This window comes from Dendrobates tinctorius, unplaced genomic scaffold, assembly GCF_039654945.1.
Source record: "Dendrobates tinctorius isolate UK_male_01 unplaced genomic scaffold, ASM3965494v1 ptg000034l, whole genome shotgun sequence".
Lineage (NCBI taxonomy): Eukaryota > Metazoa > Chordata > Amphibia > Anura > Dendrobatidae > Dendrobates > Dendrobates tinctorius.
In genome coordinates, this window is record NW_027361702.1 from 9553872 (window position 1) to 9573237 (window position 19366).

The 19366-nt window shown below is 47.6% G+C and overlaps 1 protein-coding gene across 3 annotated transcripts in view; it reads right to left on the reverse strand.

Annotated features, from left to right (window-relative positions):
• DRP2 (dystrophin related protein 2) overlaps positions 1-19366 on the reverse strand; it is a 227894-nt gene that overhangs the window by 15313 nt on the left and 193215 nt on the right. For all 3 annotated transcript variants that reach the window (XM_073573086.1, XM_073573085.1, XM_073573087.1), the window contains one exon: positions 5581-5727. In XM_073573086.1, coding sequence (XP_073429187.1) covers positions 5581-5727 — 147 coding nt within the window. The remainder of the gene's footprint in view (positions 1-5580; positions 5728-19366) is intronic.

The following is a 19366-nucleotide window of genomic DNA, read 5'->3' on the forward strand; positions in this document are numbered from 1 at the left end:
TAAGCTACACATGCACAGCACTAATTATATATTTAACGGATATCTATCTATCTTCTATCTATCTAATGAGAGAGAGAGATAATGTTTTAAGGCATTTTTATTACTTACTGCAAAGTCAAGTTTCCATACACTAAGGGTCCCATTACACTAAACGATGCACCAGCGATCCCAACAACGATATGACCTGGTCAGGATCACTGGTGAGCTCTCAAACAGGCAGACTCACCAGTGATCAGGACCAGCGAGGACGCTAGTATCCAAGGTAAATAGCGGGTAACTAAGCGCGCGCGTGGCTTAGTTACCCTCTGTGCACCCTGGATACCAGCGTGCTCGCGCTGGGAGCTGGTATCCAGATTAAACAGCGGGTAGCCAGGCGCGTCCCCTTTGCACGCGCCTGGCCTTCCCTCGCTCGCCTGTTTGTGCCTAAGCCGTGCCCGCATTTGCCGTGCCCACATTAGCCGTGCTTGTCGGCCAGTGACTTAGCTGTGTCCGTCTGTTGTGCCTCAGCCATGCTCGCCTTACGTCTTGCCCGCCCAGCTAGCCAGAGCCCCAGCCATGCTCTGTGCTTCCTTGCACTCATGCTGTCTCTGCACTGTGCATTGCGTGCCCTCTTGGCACGCGCAGGCCCTTGCCTGCTCTTTGGCATACCTACCCGTGCTTCTCTAAAGCACGCGCAGGTTCTACCATGAACCCTGGCGTGCCTCCTAGCACGCACAGGCCCTAGCCTGAACCCTAGCGTGCCCCTTAGCACGCACAGGCCCTAGCCTGCACCCTGCCGTGCCCTCTAGCACGCACAGGCCCTAGCCTGTACCCTGGCGTGCCCTCTAGCACGCACAGGCCTAGCCTGTACCCTGGCGTGCCCTCTAGGACGCACAGGCCCTAGCTTGTACCCTGGCGTGCCCTCTAGCACGCACAGGCCCTGGCCTGAATCCTGGCGTGCCCTCTAGCACGCACAGGCCCTGGCCTGAATCCTGGCGTGCCTCCTAGCATGCGCAGGCCGTTGCCCTAGCCTGAACCCTGGCGTGTCCCTTAGCACGCACCCTGACTTGGACCCTGGTGTGCCCCCTAGCACACACCCTGCCTTGCACCCTGGTGTGCCCCCTAGCACGCACCCTGCCTTGAACCCTGCCCTGGACCCTGGTGTGTCTCCTAGCATGCATCCTGCCTGGAACCCTGCCTTGGACCTTGGTGTGTCTTCTAACACGCACCATGTCTTGAAATCTGGCGTGCCTCCTTGCCTGAACCCTGGCTTGCCTGCAGGGTGCTGCCAGAGGTCCAGAGCCTGATGACTGCGGCCTGATGACCGGAGCTGATTTCCGCAGCCTGATGTCCGGAGCCTGTCGATCGTTGCCAGATGTCCGGAGTCCAATGCCACCTAGCCCTTGCCTGAACCCAGGCATGCCACCTAGCACGTACCATACCTTGGCGTGCCACACGCACACACCTTGCTTGTTTCACTTTGTCCTCGTAATTATGTTTTGCACTTGATGTTACCCTGAGACCACGCTTTAATGAAGATACCCTGAGATCACACTTTGTCTTTTCTTGTATCCTGCACGTTCCCTGTTGCCTGACACTCACACTGGTGTCTTCCTTGAACCGGCCGTCCGGTTCCAGCAGTCGTGGTGACTCACCCCCTTGGTCTTGCCCCTGACACTACCTGTATAGGGGGTGGTTCCTCACAAGGTCAGCTCGCCTTAGGTGGGTGGGTGCCACGACCCAGAGGATCCACTCAAAAAATCGACTCAGCAGAAGCTGACTCCATCACAGAATACTCAGGCCATGGACTCCGCTGGTACCTCGGCTACTGCTTTAATTGGACTGGAGTTTTCTACTGAAGAATTGGACCTGGTTTATGTCCTCTGAACTTGCTTGGAATATTGTGGCAGCCAGAGAAAGAAGACTTCCTCGTCTACTAGCAGCCCTCTCCACTGGATACCCATGTCTTTGTCTGCGGCTCCTGTATCTTAACCAATGCAGGTGTCCGTTTCAAGATGGCGGATCAACTTTGTGAGGAGTGGCTTGCTCTGAAACTCTGGATTCTGTCCAAAAAAATTTTTTTCCAGCCCCGGTAAGAGGGGGCTTAAAGAGGGGGGTACTGTCATGCCCGTCATGTCTGTTATGCTGCATGACCCCTGGAGTAGTGTGCACGCACACCTCACTGTTAGGCCTGTCGTGTCTGTTATGCTGCATGACCCCTGGAGCAGCGTGCACGCGCATCTCATCATGGCTGCATGCCGTTGCTGTGCGCATGTGTGCCTTACCTTACAGTTGCGCGCCATTGCTGGTGCGCACGCGCATCTCCAGTGCTGGATCCTCCAGCTGGATGCCTGTGCTCGGCGCTGGTGTGCGTGCTCATCTCCATGCTGCCTGCAGCGGCGGTTCCTCTCTATGCTCCTGGAGGACCCAATCCAGCTATCCTCTCTATGGTCCTGGAGGACTCGACCATGTGATCCTCTCTATGGTCCTGGAGGACCCGACCATGTGATCCTCTCTATGGTCCTGGAGGACCCGACCATGTGATCCTCTCTATGGTCCTGCAGGACCCGACCATGTGATCCTCTCTATGGTCCTGGAGAACCCGACAGTGATCCTCTCTATGGTCCAGGAGGACCTCATCGAGCAATCCTCTCTATGCTTCTAGAGGACCTGACCTAGACGTCCTCTCTATGATCCTGGAGGACTCGACCCGGAAGTCCTCCCCATGGTCCTGACCCGGAAGTTCAGGTGCTAATGCCCTATATCAGACCACCCCTTCCTATGGTCGGGGCCTAAGTATCGTGTTGCTTCCCTGCTAGGCTGTTTGGTCCTGCTTGGTCGCTCCCTGTATTCTGTGCCCCTGCACTCTGCCCTGTTGTGCTTCTCTGCACACACTCTGTGCTTGTACTCTGTCTATTGTCCTGTGCCATCTCTTGTGTTGTCTTTTGTGCCATGTTTTGTCTTTGCTATTCTTAGCCTTGTAGTACTCTTCATGTTCTCTTGCTTTGCCTGGCTTTCCTATCCTCTGTCTTATTGTGCTCCTTTTGCACAAGCTCTGCTTCCTTCCCTTGCTCTGCCCTATCGTGCTCTCTTGCACAAGCCTGTTTCCGTACTGTGCCTCTCCGTGCGGTCTGTACACGCTTTGGCCATGTACTCTGCTTTAAGCCTTATCTTTGTATTCTGCCTTCCCGTGCTCCTTTAGCACAAGTCTTGTCTTATACTCTGTGCTTTGCCATATACCCGGCTCTGTGCTCTGGCATACGCTCCGCTTTTCCCTTGTACCCAGCTCTGTGCCTCAGCATACGTTCCGCTACCTGTCTGTACTCTGCTCTATGTCTCTGACCTGGCTCTGGGCTCTAGCATACGCTCCGCTTCTCTTTCTTGTACCCGGCTCTGTGCTTCTGCCTACGTTCCGCTCCTTGTTCTGTACTTTGCCTAGCCTTGCCTTGTTTCTTCGCATGCCCTTTGCACGCGCCTGGCCTTCCCTCGCTCGCCTATTTGTGCCTCAGCCATGCCCGCCTTAGCCGCTCCCACCTGTTTGTGCCTCAGCCGTGTTCGTCGGTCAGTGACTTAGCTGTGTCCCCCTGTTGTGCCTCACCCGTGCTCGCCTCAGTCTTGCCCGCCTGTCTGAGCCTCAGCCCGACCAGCTAGCTAGTGCCCCAGCCGTGCTCTGTGTTTCCTTGCACTCATGCTGTCTCTGCACTGTGCACTGCGTGCCCTCTTGGCACACGCAGGCCCTAGCCTGCTCCTTGGCATACCTCCCGGTGCTTCTCTAAAGCACGCGCAGGTCCTGCCATGAACCCTGACGTGCCTCCTAGCACGCACAGGCCCTAGCCTGAGCCCTAGCATTCCCCTTAGCACGCAGAGGCTCTAGCCTGTACCCTGGCGTGCCTTCTAGCACGCACAGGCCTAGCCTGTACCCTGCTGTGCCCTCTAAAACGCACAGGCCCTAGCCTGTACCCTGGCGTGCCCTCTAGCACGCACAGGCCCTAGCCTGTACCCTGGCGTGCCCTCTAGCATACACAGGCGCTAGCCTGAATCCTGGCGTGCCTCCTAGCACAAACAGGCCCTTGCCCTAACCTGAACCCTGGCGTGTCCCTTAGCATGCACCCTGACTTGGACCCTGGTGTGCCCCCTAGCACACACCCTGCCTTGCATCCTAGTGTGCCCCCTAGCACGCACCCTGTCCTGGACCCTGGTGTGTCTGCTAGCACGCATCCTGCCTGGAACCCTGCCTTGGACCTTGGCGTGTCTTCTAACACGCACCATGTCTGGCGTGCCTCCTTGCCTGAACCCTGACTTGCCTGCCGGATGCCCGGAGCCTGCCGATCGCTGCCAGAGGTCCAGAGCCTGATGACTGCGGCCTGATGTCCGCAGCCTGATGTCCGCAACCTGATGTCCGGAGTCTGTCGATCATTGCCAGATGTCCGGAGTCCGATGCCACCTAGCCCTTGCCTGAACCCAGACATGCCACCTAGCACGTACCATGCCTTGGACCTTGGCATGCCCATGCACGCATCTTGCTATGTTTCACTTTGTCCTCGTAATTATGTTTTGCACCTGATGTTACCCTGAGACCACGCTTTAATGAAGATACCCTGACATCACGCTTTGTCTTGTCTTGTATCCTGCACGTTCCCTGTTGCCTGACACTCACACTGGTGTCTTCCTTGAACCAGCCGTCTGGTTCCAGCAGTCGTGGTGATTCACCCCCTTGGTCTTGCCCCTGACACTCCCTGTATAGGGGGTGGTTCCTCACAAGGTCAGCTCGCCCTAGGTTGGTGGGTGCCACGACCCAGAGGGTCCAATCAAAAAATCGACTCAGCAGAAGCTGACTCCGTCACATTTTGCTTAAGGATTGTTCATTTATTACTGATGTTCAATATTCTTTGTTCTGGGAATGTGTGAAGACTTTATAGCTGTGAGACAAAATTCTGATTTGAATAGTGTACCCTTTTACAGCAGGTCTGACCCCTCTATCATAGTCATAGAGGTTCCCCTATACTTTTTAAAGCTTATCTTTATTACTTTTTTTATTTGTAACTTTTATTCTAAATAATTTCCTTTTTTCCCTGGGAGAAAAGGCCATGCAAAGCACAACAGATCAATTAGTATGGAGACTAAAAGGCTAAAAATGGTTGTGCAATATTTATTGCTGATAAAAGGGACAGTGTTTCCAGTTATCCAATAATTGGACCATTAACAAGGGCATGTACCGAACAAGAAATATATTGATCAATATAATAAAATGAGGGAATGGTAAAAAACCCCAAACATTTATTTTCTAGTTTACTCTTCCCATTTTTGCCCATACACAATTCATTAGGTACTTTACTATAGGCTGATCAGATTTTCAAATAGTTCCCACACATTTTGTTCCACCAGGTGATCAGTAGAGAAAGTGATAACTTATCTATATATATTGTATCATTGAAGATCAAATATTCGTATATGCACACATTAAAAAAAAAAAAGTTCATTTGAGGTATCCTTACTTTTTCACACTGGTGTGCATACTTTTCGTTGAGGTATATATACAGCAAAAAAAGTGATGAAAGTATAAAAAAAGATAGAGAGTAAACAACTACTTTATCATAGTACCTGTTTTCATGCTCCAGTTGGGCCAGTATTTTTTCTAAGCTCCCCTGTTCTTCCTCTGGGTTTAGTCCTCCCATGATCTGTGTAGTAGTACATGGATCCCGATCTGTGATGGGACTGGAGTGGCGCAGAAGATAATGATCCTCGTCACTGTTTACAAAAGAGAGAATATTGGTTCAATACATTTTGACTTTTATATATAATATAATAATAGTTGCAAGTCAGCTGTATGCCCCAATCCCAAGACTCTCAACTTCATGTGCTGCAGATAGATCATGAATCAAGACTAGGATGTGCATATAACATGTCCCCTTCGTTAAAAGATCTCTTAGGCTGGTGTCTAATTCCTGTTTTGCTTTCTAACTAGCCCTATTGTGCAGTGGTTTTATGGTTTTGGTTCATGGTATGCAGTGCTTGATACTTCTAGGCTGTATGCTATAGAACAGGGGTCCCCAACCGGTGGCTCAGGAGCTACATGTGGCACAGGACCACGATGTGTGGCTCGCAGCTGTCTGCCAGCCTGGTGCATTAGCACCTGATCTAGCAAATAGCTATGAAATGCAGGTCTCCAGGTGGTGATTTTTGTGAGTGGGACCACACAGATTGGAGCAGATCTGGATGCGCATATACTGGCCTTACTGTTGGAAAGATAAATAAAGTAAGTGCTAAGCTGGGCATAGGATGATTCGGTCAGATAGATGGGGTGCTTGAGACTGCAATAGCAATAGCGTGTTGGTAGTAGTGCCTGATGCAAGAATACTGAATGATGATAAGGTGGGAACCCCTCCCTCTATGCAAGTATACTGCCTTGGTGTGATTTCTGTGGGGAAGCTTTGGCTATTTTTATACCGAAAACGGGCCTTTGAGTGTCAACACTGTGGGGGACAGAAGAACTGGATGTTACTACTCAGGGGAAGGGGTTCTTGATCTGGCTCGCGACCCTCTTCCAGAGCTGATTGTGACTCTCAAGATGAAAAAGTTTGGAGTCACTTGCTTTAGAGCAGGGGTCTCAAAGTTGCGGGCCAACTGCGGCCCTCGGGACAAAAGTTTCCGGCCCTCACCTCATGGGCCCTCGGCACAATAGTTTGCGGCCTTCACCTCATGGGCCCTCGGGACAATAGTTTGTGGTCCTCATCTCGACCGGGATCACACATGCGAGAAACACGGCCAAGTCTCGCATGTGAAATCCCAGTCACACGTAGTACTGCTCATTAAGGTCATGAATATGGACGCTATTCCACTCTCATAGGCGTAGCGCCCATATTCATGAGCTTAATGAGCAGTACCACGTGACGTGTGACCGCGCGCTCATACAGGAAGAAGATGTCGGTGCTGGACCATCGGAGCTGCAGCAGGAGGAGGTGAGTATGATGATGGCTAGACAGTCACAGCAGCCTGCTGTCAGTAGGCAAGGCGTATGAGTCACACTCACAACACATGGAGCAGGAGCAGCCGAGCAGGGACCGGGCCGCGCCACAGACTCAGGTGCGCCGGGTTCAGAATGAGCGGTGGGGCGATGTGGTATATTGCTCTCGGAGGCGGGACATCAGCCGGCCTTATTGCGAACTTGCGCCATTACCCCGGGCTCAGAAGCAGAGGCGACCGCGGAAATTGCTACTCAGCGGGACAGAAAAAAAAGTAGAAAAGACGCATCGGCTAACACTGAAACAGTGACACCAAGTGGAATTATCTATTACACAGCTCCAAACATGTCATTTTCAAAGCCTGCAGTGAAGAGAAAGGTTGGTGATGAGCACAGACTATTTCAGGAAAAGTGGGAAGTGCAATATTTCTTTGTTGAGCACAGGAGCATCCCGACGTGTCTTATTTGCACATAGAAAGTTGCAGTGCACAAAGAATACAATTTGAAATGTCATTACATAACTAGACATGCTGAGGAGTATGCAAAATACCAGGGAGATGAAAGAGCCAACCGGGTTGCTAATCTTCTGATATCTACTGAGGCAACAAGATTTCTTTAACACCTTCACCCCCAAGGGTGGTTTGCATGTTCATGACCGGGCCAATTTTTACAATTCTGACCACTGTACCTTTATGAGGTCATAACTCTGGAACGCTTCCATGGATCCCGGTGATTCTGACATTGTTTTCTCGTGCCATATTGTACTTCATGTTAGTGGTAAAATTTCATTCAAATAACTTGCGTTTATTTGTGAGAAAAACGGAAATTTGGCGAAAATTTTGAAAATTTCGCAATTTTCCAACTTTGAATTTTTATGCCCTTAAATCACAGAGATATGGCACCCAAAAAACTTGATAACTAACATTTCCCACATGTTTACTTTACATCAGCACAATTTTGGAACCAAAATTTTTTTTGTTAGGAAGTTATAAGGGTTAAAAGTTGACCAGCGATTTCTCATTTTTAAAACACCATTTTATTTTTACGGACCACATCACATTTGAAGCCACTTTGAGGGGTCTATATGATAGAAAATACCCAAAAGTGACACCATTCTAAAAACTGCACCCCTTAAGGTGCTCAAAACCACATTCAAGAAGTTTATTAACCCTTTAGGTGCGTCACAGGAATTTTTTTGAATATTTAAAAAAAAATGAACATCTAACTTTTTTTCACAAAAAAAGTACTTCAGGTTCAATTTTTTTTATTTTACCAAGGGTAACAGGAGAAATTGGACTGCAAAATTTTTTTGCAATTTGTCCTGAGTACGCTGATACCTGATATGTGGGGGGAACGACTGTTTCGGCGCATGGCAGAGCTCAGAATGGAAGGAGCGCCGTTTGACTTTTTCAATGCAAAATTGTCTGGAATTCAGATCGGACGCCATGTCACGTTTGGAGAGTCCTTGATGTACCTAAACAGTGGAAACCCCCTACAAGTGACCCCATTTTGGAAACTAGACCCCCCAAGGAACTTATCTAGATGTATGGTGAGAACTTTGAACCCCCAAGGGCTTCACAGAAGTTTATAACATAAAGCCGTACAATTAAAAAATCATATTTTTTCCACAAAAATGATCTTTTCACCCTCAATTCTTATTTTTCCAAGGGTAACAGGACCCTAAAAGTTATTGTGCAATTTGTCCTGAGTACGCTGATACCCCACATGTGGGGGTAAACCACTATTTGGGCGCATGGCAGAGCTCGGAAGGGAAGCAGCGCCATTTGACGTTTTTGGCTGGAATTGGGATCGGACACCATGTCGCGATTGGAAAACCCCTGATGTACCTAAACAGTGGAAACCCCCCACAAATGACACCATTTTGTAAACTAGACCCCCCAAGGAACTTATCTAGATGTGAGGTGAGCACTTTGAACCTCCAAGGGCTTCACATAAGTTTATAATGCCCGGGCATGAAAATAAAAAAATTGTATTTTTTCCACAAACATGATCAATTAGTCCCCAATTTTTTCATTTTCCCAAGGGTAACAGGAGAAATGGGACCCCAAAAGTTGTTGTCCAATTTGTCATGAGTACGCTGACACCCCATATGTGGGAGAAAACTTCTGTATGGACACACGTCGGGGCTCGGAAGGGAAGTAGTGATGTTTTGGAATGCAGACTTTGATGGAATGGTCTGCGGGTGTCATGTGCGTTTGGAGAGCCCCTGATGTACCTAAACTATTGAAACTCCCCACAAGTGACCCCATTTTGGACACTAGACCCCCCACGGAACTTATCTAGATGTGTGGTGAGCACTTTAAACCCCCAAGTGCTTCACAGAATTTTATAACGCTCGGACGTGAAAATAAAAAAATCATTTTTTTCCACAAAAATGATATTTTTGCCCCCAATTTTTTATTTTCCTATGGGTAACAGGAGAAATTGGACCCCAAAATCGTTTTGCAATTTGTCCTGAGTAGGCTGATACCCTACATGTGGGGGTAAAACACTGTTTGGGCGCATGTCAGAGCTTGGAAGGGAAGGAGCACCATTTGACTTATTCAACTCAGAATTGGCTGGAATTGAAATCAGACGCCATGTTGCATTTGGAGAGCCCCTGATGTGCCCAAACAGTGGAAACCCCCAATTCTAACTCCAACCCGAACCCCAACACACCCCTAACCCTAATCTCAACCCTAACCCTAGCCCTAACCCTAGCCCTAACCCTAACCCTAACCCTAGCCCTAACCCTAACCCTAACGGAAAAATGGAAATAAATACATTTTTTTTATTTTATTATTTTTCCCTAACTAAGGGGGTGATAACGGGGGGTTTGATTTACTATTCATGGCGGTTTCTATGTTTGGCGGCTGTCGCACGCTAAAAGACGCTTTTTATTGTAAAAATAGTTTTTGCATCACCACATATTGAGAGCTATAATTTTTCCGTATTTTAATCCACCGAGTCATGTGAGGTCTTATTTTTTGCGGGATGAGTTGATGTTTTTATTGGTACCATTTTTGGGCACGTGACTTTTTTTGATCGCTTTTTATTCCGATTTTTGGGACGCAGAATGAACAAAAACCAGCGTTTCATGAATTTCTTTTGGGGGGGGTGCGTTTACACCGTTCCGCGTGCGGTAAAATTGATAAAGCGGTTTTATTCTTCGGGTCAGTACGGTTACAGCGATACCTCATTTAGGTCTTTTTTTATGTTTTGTCGGTTTTATGCAATGAAAACTATTTTATATAAAAAATAATTATATTTGCATCGCTTTATTCTGCGAGCTATAACCTTTTTTATTTTTTAGCTGATGATGCTGTGTGGTGGCTCGTTTTTTGCGGGACAAGATGACGTTTTCAGCGGTACCATGGATATTTATATGCGTCTTTTTGATCGTGCGTTATTACACTTTTTGTTTGGCGGTATGATAATAAATCACTATTTTTTGCTTCGTTTTTTATTTTTATTTTTTAAGGGGTTCGCTAAAGGGGTTAACTAATGGGACAGTTTTATAGGGCAGGTCGTTACGGACGCGGCGATACCTAATATATGTACTTTTATTGTTTTTTTGTTTTTTTTTTTATTTTCAAAAAATGGATTTATTTGGGGGAATATTTTTTTTTTTTTGTAATTTATTTGGCGATTTTTTTTAAATTATTTTAACACTTTATTTTTATTTTTTTTTACTTTATTAAATAGTCCCAGGTGGGACATCACTGTTCTGTGACAGATCGCTGATCTGTCGCATCACAGATCACTGTGACAGATCAGCGATCTGTCACAGGCAGTGCACAAGGCTTCCTCATGCCTGCGCTTTGCAGGCACTGAGGAAGCCAGCTTCCTGCAGGCCCCCGAAGGCCCCCGTCGCCATCTTGCAGGAAAGGAGCCCCCGGCAGCAGCGCTGCACATTGCGCTGCCGTGGGGGGCTCAGGGAAGCACGGAGGGAGCCCCCTCCATGCCGATGCTTCCCTTTAACTCCCGGTACACCGCGATCATGTTTGATCGCGGTGTGCAGGGGGTTAACGTGTCGGGGGCGGTCCGTGACCGCCCCTGACACATTGTGCCGGGTGTCAGCTGTGATAATCAGCTGACACCCGGCCGCGATCAGCGGTGCTCACCACGTGGGCTCCGCTGATCGCGGTAGACGTACTATCCCGTCCATGGGCATAGGGGCCCGGGTCCCATGGACGGGATAGTACGTCGGATGTCAGGAAGGGGTTAAGAAAGCAACCAAAGAGAATGCTCCAGCAGTCGAAGCTAGCTACGTGGTTAGTGAGATGATTGCTAAAGCTGGAAAGCCATTCAAAGAAGGTGAATTTGTAAAAAAAGTGCATATTACAGGCTGCAAGTATTGTCTGTCCAGAAAAGAAAGGTCAGTTTAGCAACATCAGCCTTTCTGCCAACACCGTAGCAGAGCGCATTTATGATCTGTCAAGCGACATTTATGATCAACTGTGTGAGAAAGCAAAATGTTTCAGTGTATACTCAGCCGCTCTTGATGAGACCACAGACATCACCGACACTGCCCAGCTCGCAATCTATGTCCGTGGTGTTGATGACAATTTTGAAGTCATAGAGGAGTTGCTCACAGTGATTCCAATGCATGGCCAGACCACCGCTCAGGAGATATTTCACCAGCTGTGTGATGCCATTGAGAATGCCGGTTTACCTTGGAGGAGGTTTGTTGGAATAACAACTGATGGAGCGCCATCAATGACAGGGAGGAAAAATGGACTGGTGGCACTTGTTAAAAAAAAACTGGAAGAGGAAGGTGTGGAGGAGGTCATTGCTCTGCACTGCATTATCCATCAGCAGGCGCTTTGCAGCAAATGCCTGAAGTTTGACAATGTGATGTCTTTCGTTGTGAAATGCATCAACCAAATCCGATCCAGGGGCTTAATCCACAGAAGGTTTCGTGCTTTTTTAGAGGAAATGGAGGCAGAACATGGGGATGTGCTCTACTTCACCGAGGTACGTTGGCTCAGCAGGGGAAACATATTGAAGAGATTTATTGAGTTGAGAGCGGAAGTGAAAGCCTTCATGGAGAAAGATGGGGCTGCTGTTCCTGTGCTAAGTGATCCAAAATGGCTCATGGACTTAGCTTTTTTTGTTGATATCACACATGAGCTTAATGTACTGAACAAGAAGTTACAAGGCCAGGGGCAACTTGTCAGTGCTGCCTATGACAACGTGAGAGCATTCTCTACAAAACTTATGTTATGGAAAGCCCAGCTTTCTCAGACAAACCTTGGCCATTTCCCATCATGCAAGGCACTCATGGAAGCAGGCACACCATTCAGTGGTGAGGAGTATATGGATGTCATTTTGAAGCTACAGGAGGAATTTGATCACAGATTTGCAGACTTCAAGACGCACAGAGCCACATTTCCAATTTTTGCGGACCCCTTCTTCTTTGATGTGCAAGATGCCCTTCCTGTGCTTCATATGGAGCTCAATGACCTGCAGTGCAACTCTGAACTCAAAGCCAAGTTCAGGGAGGTGAGTGGAAAAGCAGACAAGCTCGGGCAATTTTTGAGAGAATTGCCCCCCAGTTTCCCTGAGCTTTCCCGAATGTTCAAGCGGACCATGTGTCTTTTTGGGAGCACATACTTGTGCGAAAAGCTCTTCTCTACCTTGAACTTCAATAAGTCCAAGTACAGGTCCCGACCTACTGATAAGCATCTCCAAGTCCTACTGAGGGTCTCAACTGCTTCCCTCCTTAAGCCAAATGTGGCTCGGCTATGCGAGAGTAAGCGCTGCCAGATCTCTAGCAGCAAGAAGTAGGCAGAAGAAGCCATGTTCAAAACAGTTTATGCTCAATGTTCCATTCATGTTCAGAAAGATAAATGTTAAAGCATTGTTAATACAGATGGAGCGCCCTCACTCACCAGGGCCGTGGGGTACTCGGTACCGGGCCGGTTGATCTTCTCAACGGGGGGGTTGTCACGGCAGCGGTGACCCGGTCCGTGGCCCTGGGGCTCCATTGCAAAGGGGGTTGTTCCAGTGTGCTTATGGTGGTGAAAGTTTATAAGTGTTTTGTGACGCCACCTGTGGTGTTCAGCAATAGAGATGTAAGCCGACGCTGCAGACAGATCCTCTGGGACAGATGGTGTGGTGCAGCAGTGATGTTATAGCCCTCCACAGGCAGGGCTGTAGTCCCAGGGCAGTGTAGGAGAAGTGACACGTAGATGGTGTAGTGTCAGGCGCCAGGGATGTAGCAGTGCTGGGCAGGTTGGCGCCGGAATAAGTGGAGGACACCAGGGCATGTAGTTCCAAAGCTTTACTCACAGTCTATTGAGCATACAGGTGCCTGCATCGGTGCCGTGTCCTCCGGGTCAGGAGCTCAGCCAACTTCCAGGCAAGATGAAGTACTCCTTTCCAAAACTCCGCCAACAACATATGTGCCTTTTCTGAACGTCTCCTCTTATAGCGCCTAAGAAAGAAGTACTCTCAGTACTGAGTTACACTGGAGTGCCTCCTATCAGATGTTCCTATGAAATCTACTTGTACGGCAGACAGCTGTAGCCTGCTTTGGGGACTCCTTGCTACCAAGTCCCGGCTCACTAATACGTTGTTGTTGTGCCCCCAAGTCTTGTGTGGGAATAATGTGGTCACTACTTCTATTCCTCCGGTGTCTGCTGCAGGACCATTAGTATCCATACAACCTCGGGGACCGGACCCCGGCCTTGCGCTTAGAACTTGAAAAGGGTTCTCCTCTAACACTGGTCCTTGTTCTCTTATTCTCCTTACGTTCCGTGCTAATCCTTCTTCCCAATGGAGAATCAAGCTTCCTTTCTCTGTCTCCTTCCTGTGCCAGCAGACCCAGATCACTGTGGCCTGCTGCAGCACTTCCTTCTTCCATCCCTCTTCCGGGGATCTTCTCTGTCTCACACTCCGTCCGTCTACATCCTCACTCTCTGACTGAGTGCAATGACTGACCGACTAACTCAACTCTTCCCGCTCTTTTGTTTCAACTAAACTCCACTCACCTCCCAGCACGTTTCATGTTCCAAGCAGGGAGCCACCAAGGGGTGCTATGCTATACTCCAAGCAGGGAGCCGCCGAAGTTGCTTTGCTACACTACTTTGTGGTGTGGGGTGCATGTGTTGGAGTGTGGTCAGGTGTCTCCACCTTACCTGGATAGTGGGGCACCACACCTCAGGAGGAGGTGCAGTACCTCTGTGGCGACTGAACCCTCAAAGGCGCCACACAGACATCTGAATCTGAATAATAATAATAATTACATTTCTCTAGTCAGCAACTATATGTGGTTTCTTCAGTCTTCTATATCTGCGGTATTATTATCATTTTCATTTTATTTATTTATTACTGATTGATTTATTTTTTTTCTTATGATTTTGTTAATTTATTTTTATTTTTTTAACACAAAATAAGATGAAAAAATAAAGACATTTGATAACATTGGAATGTTTTTGTAAGAGCTTTTCTTGTGGAAAACCTGATGCGGCCCAGCCTCACCCAGATTCTACCTCCAGCGGCCCCCGGGTAAATTGAGTTTGAGACCCCTGCTTTAGAGCCATCAAGTGCCAGTCTGAAGATGGCCAATTCACTTGATCACAGAAGGTCACGAAGACATCTACAACACCAAAGACCCAAAGAACAGACACAATTATGGCTACAGTGGCCTCTATTTCCCAGCTTTCTGACTATCACAACACTACGGCACTAGTAACTGAAGCTCCAACATCTTCATTTTCCTGGTATTTCCATTTTGTCCGGCTGAAGTTCTCCAGCTGATAGTCAGACTGCTACGATTGCAAAGGATGTCTCCAGACTTCTAATGCTTATCCTACATAAAAGACCTGATCTTCAGTACTACACAATGCTACAACTCTGACTTCTCACATATCACTGCAATTACACAGCACCTTGAAGAGCTTGATGCTCACACAGCATAATGCAAGACAGACATAGCCCCAACAACCCAATCAGTCTCTAATAAAAATCATACCGCCCAACAGCTCCTGGAAAAGACTGACGACTAAAGCCCCCGTTACACACTGCGATATCGCTAGCAATATCGCTGTAAAGTCACCGATTTTGTGACGTTACAGCGATATTACTAGCGATATCGCTGCATGTGATACTTACCTCCGACCGGCTCCCCCGCTGGTTATCGCTGATCGCGCGAGAAGCTGCTGGACCATTCCTCGTTGTCCACTTCCTGCGGTGCTTCCTGCTATGACGACGAGCGACGCGTGGAGCCGAGCGGGAGGACGTCAGGATCGCCGCGTCTGACAGGTAAGTATCGATCCCCGTCCCCAGCGATGTCGCTGGTGAGATCTGCCTGAGTGGCAGCTCACTAGCGACGACCCAGCGATTCACCAGCGATCCTGACCGCGTCATATCGCTGGTCAGGATCGCTGGTGAGTCGCTAGGTGTAACGGTACCCTAAGAGTGGGGACATACATAGTACTTGGTGCGGGTGTGTATGTCTGCTAAGATGATGCTTCCTAAATGTCAACCGTTGCTTTCTACTGAAACATTAGAAATTAATAGCTAATGGTTTGCTAATTGTTAATGGTTTTGCTGAAACTGTGCATCATTGACATTAGACAAACAATTGGCAATTATCTTCTTATGACACTTAGGGTACCGTTACACTTAGCATTGCACCAGTGATCCCGACAACGATATGACCCAGTCAAGATCGCTGGTGCATCACTAAGTGGTCGCTAGTGAGCTGCCAAACAGGCAGATCTCACCAGTGACATAGCAGTGGTCGGCGGTCGCTACTTACCTGTCAGACGATGCGATGAAGACGTCCTCCCGCCCGCGTCCACACGTCGCTCGTCGCCACAGCAGGAAGCCCAGCAGGAAGCAGACGACGAGAAATGGCCCAGGACGTTCTCGCACGATCAGCGATAACCAGCGGGGGAGCCAGTTGGAGGTAAGTATCACACATAGCGATATCGCTAGCGATATCGCTGCTGCGTCACAAAACCAGTGACGTTATAGCGATATTACTAACGATATCGCTATGTGTAACAGGCCCTTTAAGAAGTTCCATCTCAGCAGATGCACTTTGGATGCATGCTGAGAAAAAGGAATTCATTAAAGCAGTTGAGGGCCACAATCTGATTAAATTCCTTCCTTTATACCTGTGAGCGGCCTTCAAACTGGCCTTTCATTTCAATCTAAGGGCCCCGTTACATTTAGCGATGCACCAGCGATCCCAACAACGGTATGACCCGGTCAGGATCGCTGGTGCATTGCTAAATGGTCGCTAGTGAGCTGCCAAACAGGCAGATCTCAGCAGCGACACAGCAGCGGTCGTTACTTACCTGTCAGACGCGGCGGTGATGACGTCCTCCACACGTCGCTCGTCGGCGCCAGCAGGAAGCCACCAACAAGAAACGGCCCAGGACGTTCTCGCGCGATCACCGATAGCCAGCGGGGGAGCTGGTCGGAGGTAAGTATCACATGTAGCGATATCGCTAGAAATATCGGTGCTGTGTCACAAAATCGGTGACGCTTTAGCGATACTGCTAGCGATATCGCTATGTGTAAAGCCCCCCTTAACAATAGGAAAACATAGCCATCAGCAAAGAGATGGAACGCCACAAGAAACATTGGCTGATGATTGCAAAATTCCTACATTTCACAACAATTAAGGCCCATTGTTGTAAACACACAGATGCCTTCAGAGATCACCAAGATTTTTTAACCACTGTAACTGCCAAACAGAAATGTTTCCTACAAGCAAAAGCCTATTTGAGGAAAATGTAGAATGCTTACTTTCAGGAATTTCCTTCCCTGAAGATATGCAGAGCCCCTAATCAATTCACTTACCTAGAATGTCCTGATAACTGGAAGAGATTACCTGGAATCTTCACAATGCACCAATCCATCTTATGGGATCCACATATTGATGTTGGATGAGTACCCAAACACTTTCTCTATGCAATGACATTAAAACATTTTACTAAACATCTCATGAACCCAACACAACTTTTTTCTATTTTCTTCCAGTTGCTCTTCACTAAGAACTTAGAAAACATCATCCATTGGGTGATTTTAATGCAGTTCTTTCCCGGCACTTGGATAGAACCTCCATGACCCTTCATGACAAAAAGGCCGCTTCCATAATTTTGTTATATATTTTTTAACAGCCTTCAGCTCGATCTTGAGCCATGGCAGACTTGATGGATGAACGCTCTGTAGGAAGATCAATCTTGTACAAGCCTAGATAGGTCCACCAGGGTCTTCTACACCGTTATCTTGATAGTATTAAGCCACCAGGTTGCTAGTCTTCCTCTTCGCCTTGTTCCTTCTATTTTTCCGACCATGATGTCCTTCTCCAGTGATTGCACTGTTCGTATGATGTGTCCAAAGTAGGCAAGTCGTAGCTTGGTGATCTTCGCTTTGAGTCTGACTTGATTTGCTCCAAAATTGATTTACTTTACTTGTTCCATAATACTTGCTTCCATCATTTTACCAGCAATACAAGATTTTTTTTCTGTGAACCCTGCAATTTATTCTACTCCACAGACAGGGATTACACTCACTTCTCAAATGTTCATAATATCCACTCCCCTATAGACTACTTCTTATTTGCAGATATCCCTTTTCCCCATGTCACACAATCTACAATAGAGCATATTATTATTATTTGGGATCTGGGGCTGGATGAGGGCTTAATTTTTGCATCCTTCCACTTACCTCACCCTGTTACTTTTTTGGTTAATTATTGTAAAATCAATAAAACAGTTTGTGGGAAAAAAAGACACGATTTTACCACATCACAATTACATTTATGATTTAAGATTATTATTGGAGTAAACTGCATTTTCCCATTGTGTGTGGCTACTGGGGCACATGGGGTGAGCGTCAGACAACATACTAACCTAGAGAAGAGGAAAAGAACGTCCGTTGTATGATCTTTGCAGGACGAGGTAATGACTATGTTCTCTTAAGCTGCCTTGTCATCGTATGTTATAGCTTCATATGACATAATGGCGAGTATAATTTTAATAAGAAATCTTTAACACAGGATGGAAATAATGACGCCATAATAGCTGCATAGATTATGCAATCCAAAGACCGAAGATTGTTTTCATTACTATCAGTAGGAATGGAGCGGCGGAGCACATTTCTGTAGCGCTTATCTTCAGCACCCCTACCCATCTAGATTTTACTCATTTGTCTGCATCCCCAGTGTAAGGATTCATGCTCTCAGGTAGGCAGTAGGAAGCATTCACAAGCACTGGATTCTTGCATCCAAACAATGTGACGTTTATTTTTCACTGGTTGCACAGCACCAAACAAAACCATAAACATAGACCCTAACCTTGTCCAGACACTAACTAAACAAAGTAGACCCTGGCTACTCATACACTACTGAGCTAGTTCCAATCCGGTCAAACAGAACACTTATCGTCCATAACAACCAGTGCTACTTGCAGTTTGGCACACACGGCCTCTGCAGACTCTTCACAGAGAGAAATTCTGGCTTGTCTCTCTCCTCAACGCCAACACAATCCATTATGTTCAACTTCCCTGAGTGAACAGACTAAGGAGAACAGTTAGCCTAGTTATATGCAAAGTCAGCCAGGTGATCTAATCAGAACCTGTAGAGCTAGGAGTTAACCCTAGACTACCTGGTTTTGCTAGATACCCCACCCTTTCCCTAAAACCAAGTGCTGGACACCCCATGCCAACACACAGAGCCTACAGGACTTTCAATTGACCCAAACGTGATGCTCATACTTGCTGATATGAGGGTTATCTAGTAACTCCAAGAACCAGCCTCTATTTTTGGGTACAAATTTTCAGCTGTGCTGATTTTTGGAAGATAGCAGAATTCCTGCCACTTTGACAGCTGCAAGGTTAGCTTTTGACAGGGCAAATCAACAAGGGGTTTCGCGCAGGTTCCTACTTTTCCAAGGTTTTAGTAAGTTGCCATAATATATGGGAAAGGCCTTCCCTTTCCCTGATCGGTGTACTTTGTACATGACCTCTCCCACCTTTTCTACAACCTTATAGGGACTCTGCCACTGAGTAAGGAACTTGCTCTCCTCTATGAGCACTAACACAAGTATGCTTTACCAAGGCTTAAATTGTCGCACTTGAGCTGACTGATTATTCCACCTGGGTTTTTCCTCTTGGGCCTTGATGAGGTGCTCTCTTACCTGTCCCTTCACTTTGTTCCCACGATACAACAAGTCTTTATGCCAGGCCCCTTGCGGAAACCGATTATCGGCTCCCATCTCCAGGGTAACCGCATTTACATTTTCCAGAGTACCTTTTACTATTAAGTCTCTGAGCTGGGAAATCCCAAAGATGTCCTGGAACTCCTCCAGGTCAGGGATACTGGCTTAAGGGGATGCTTCCTCATCCTCCTTCTTAACCAGTACAGTGAATGGAAATCAACTGTTTACATCATGTGCCTTTGTTAGC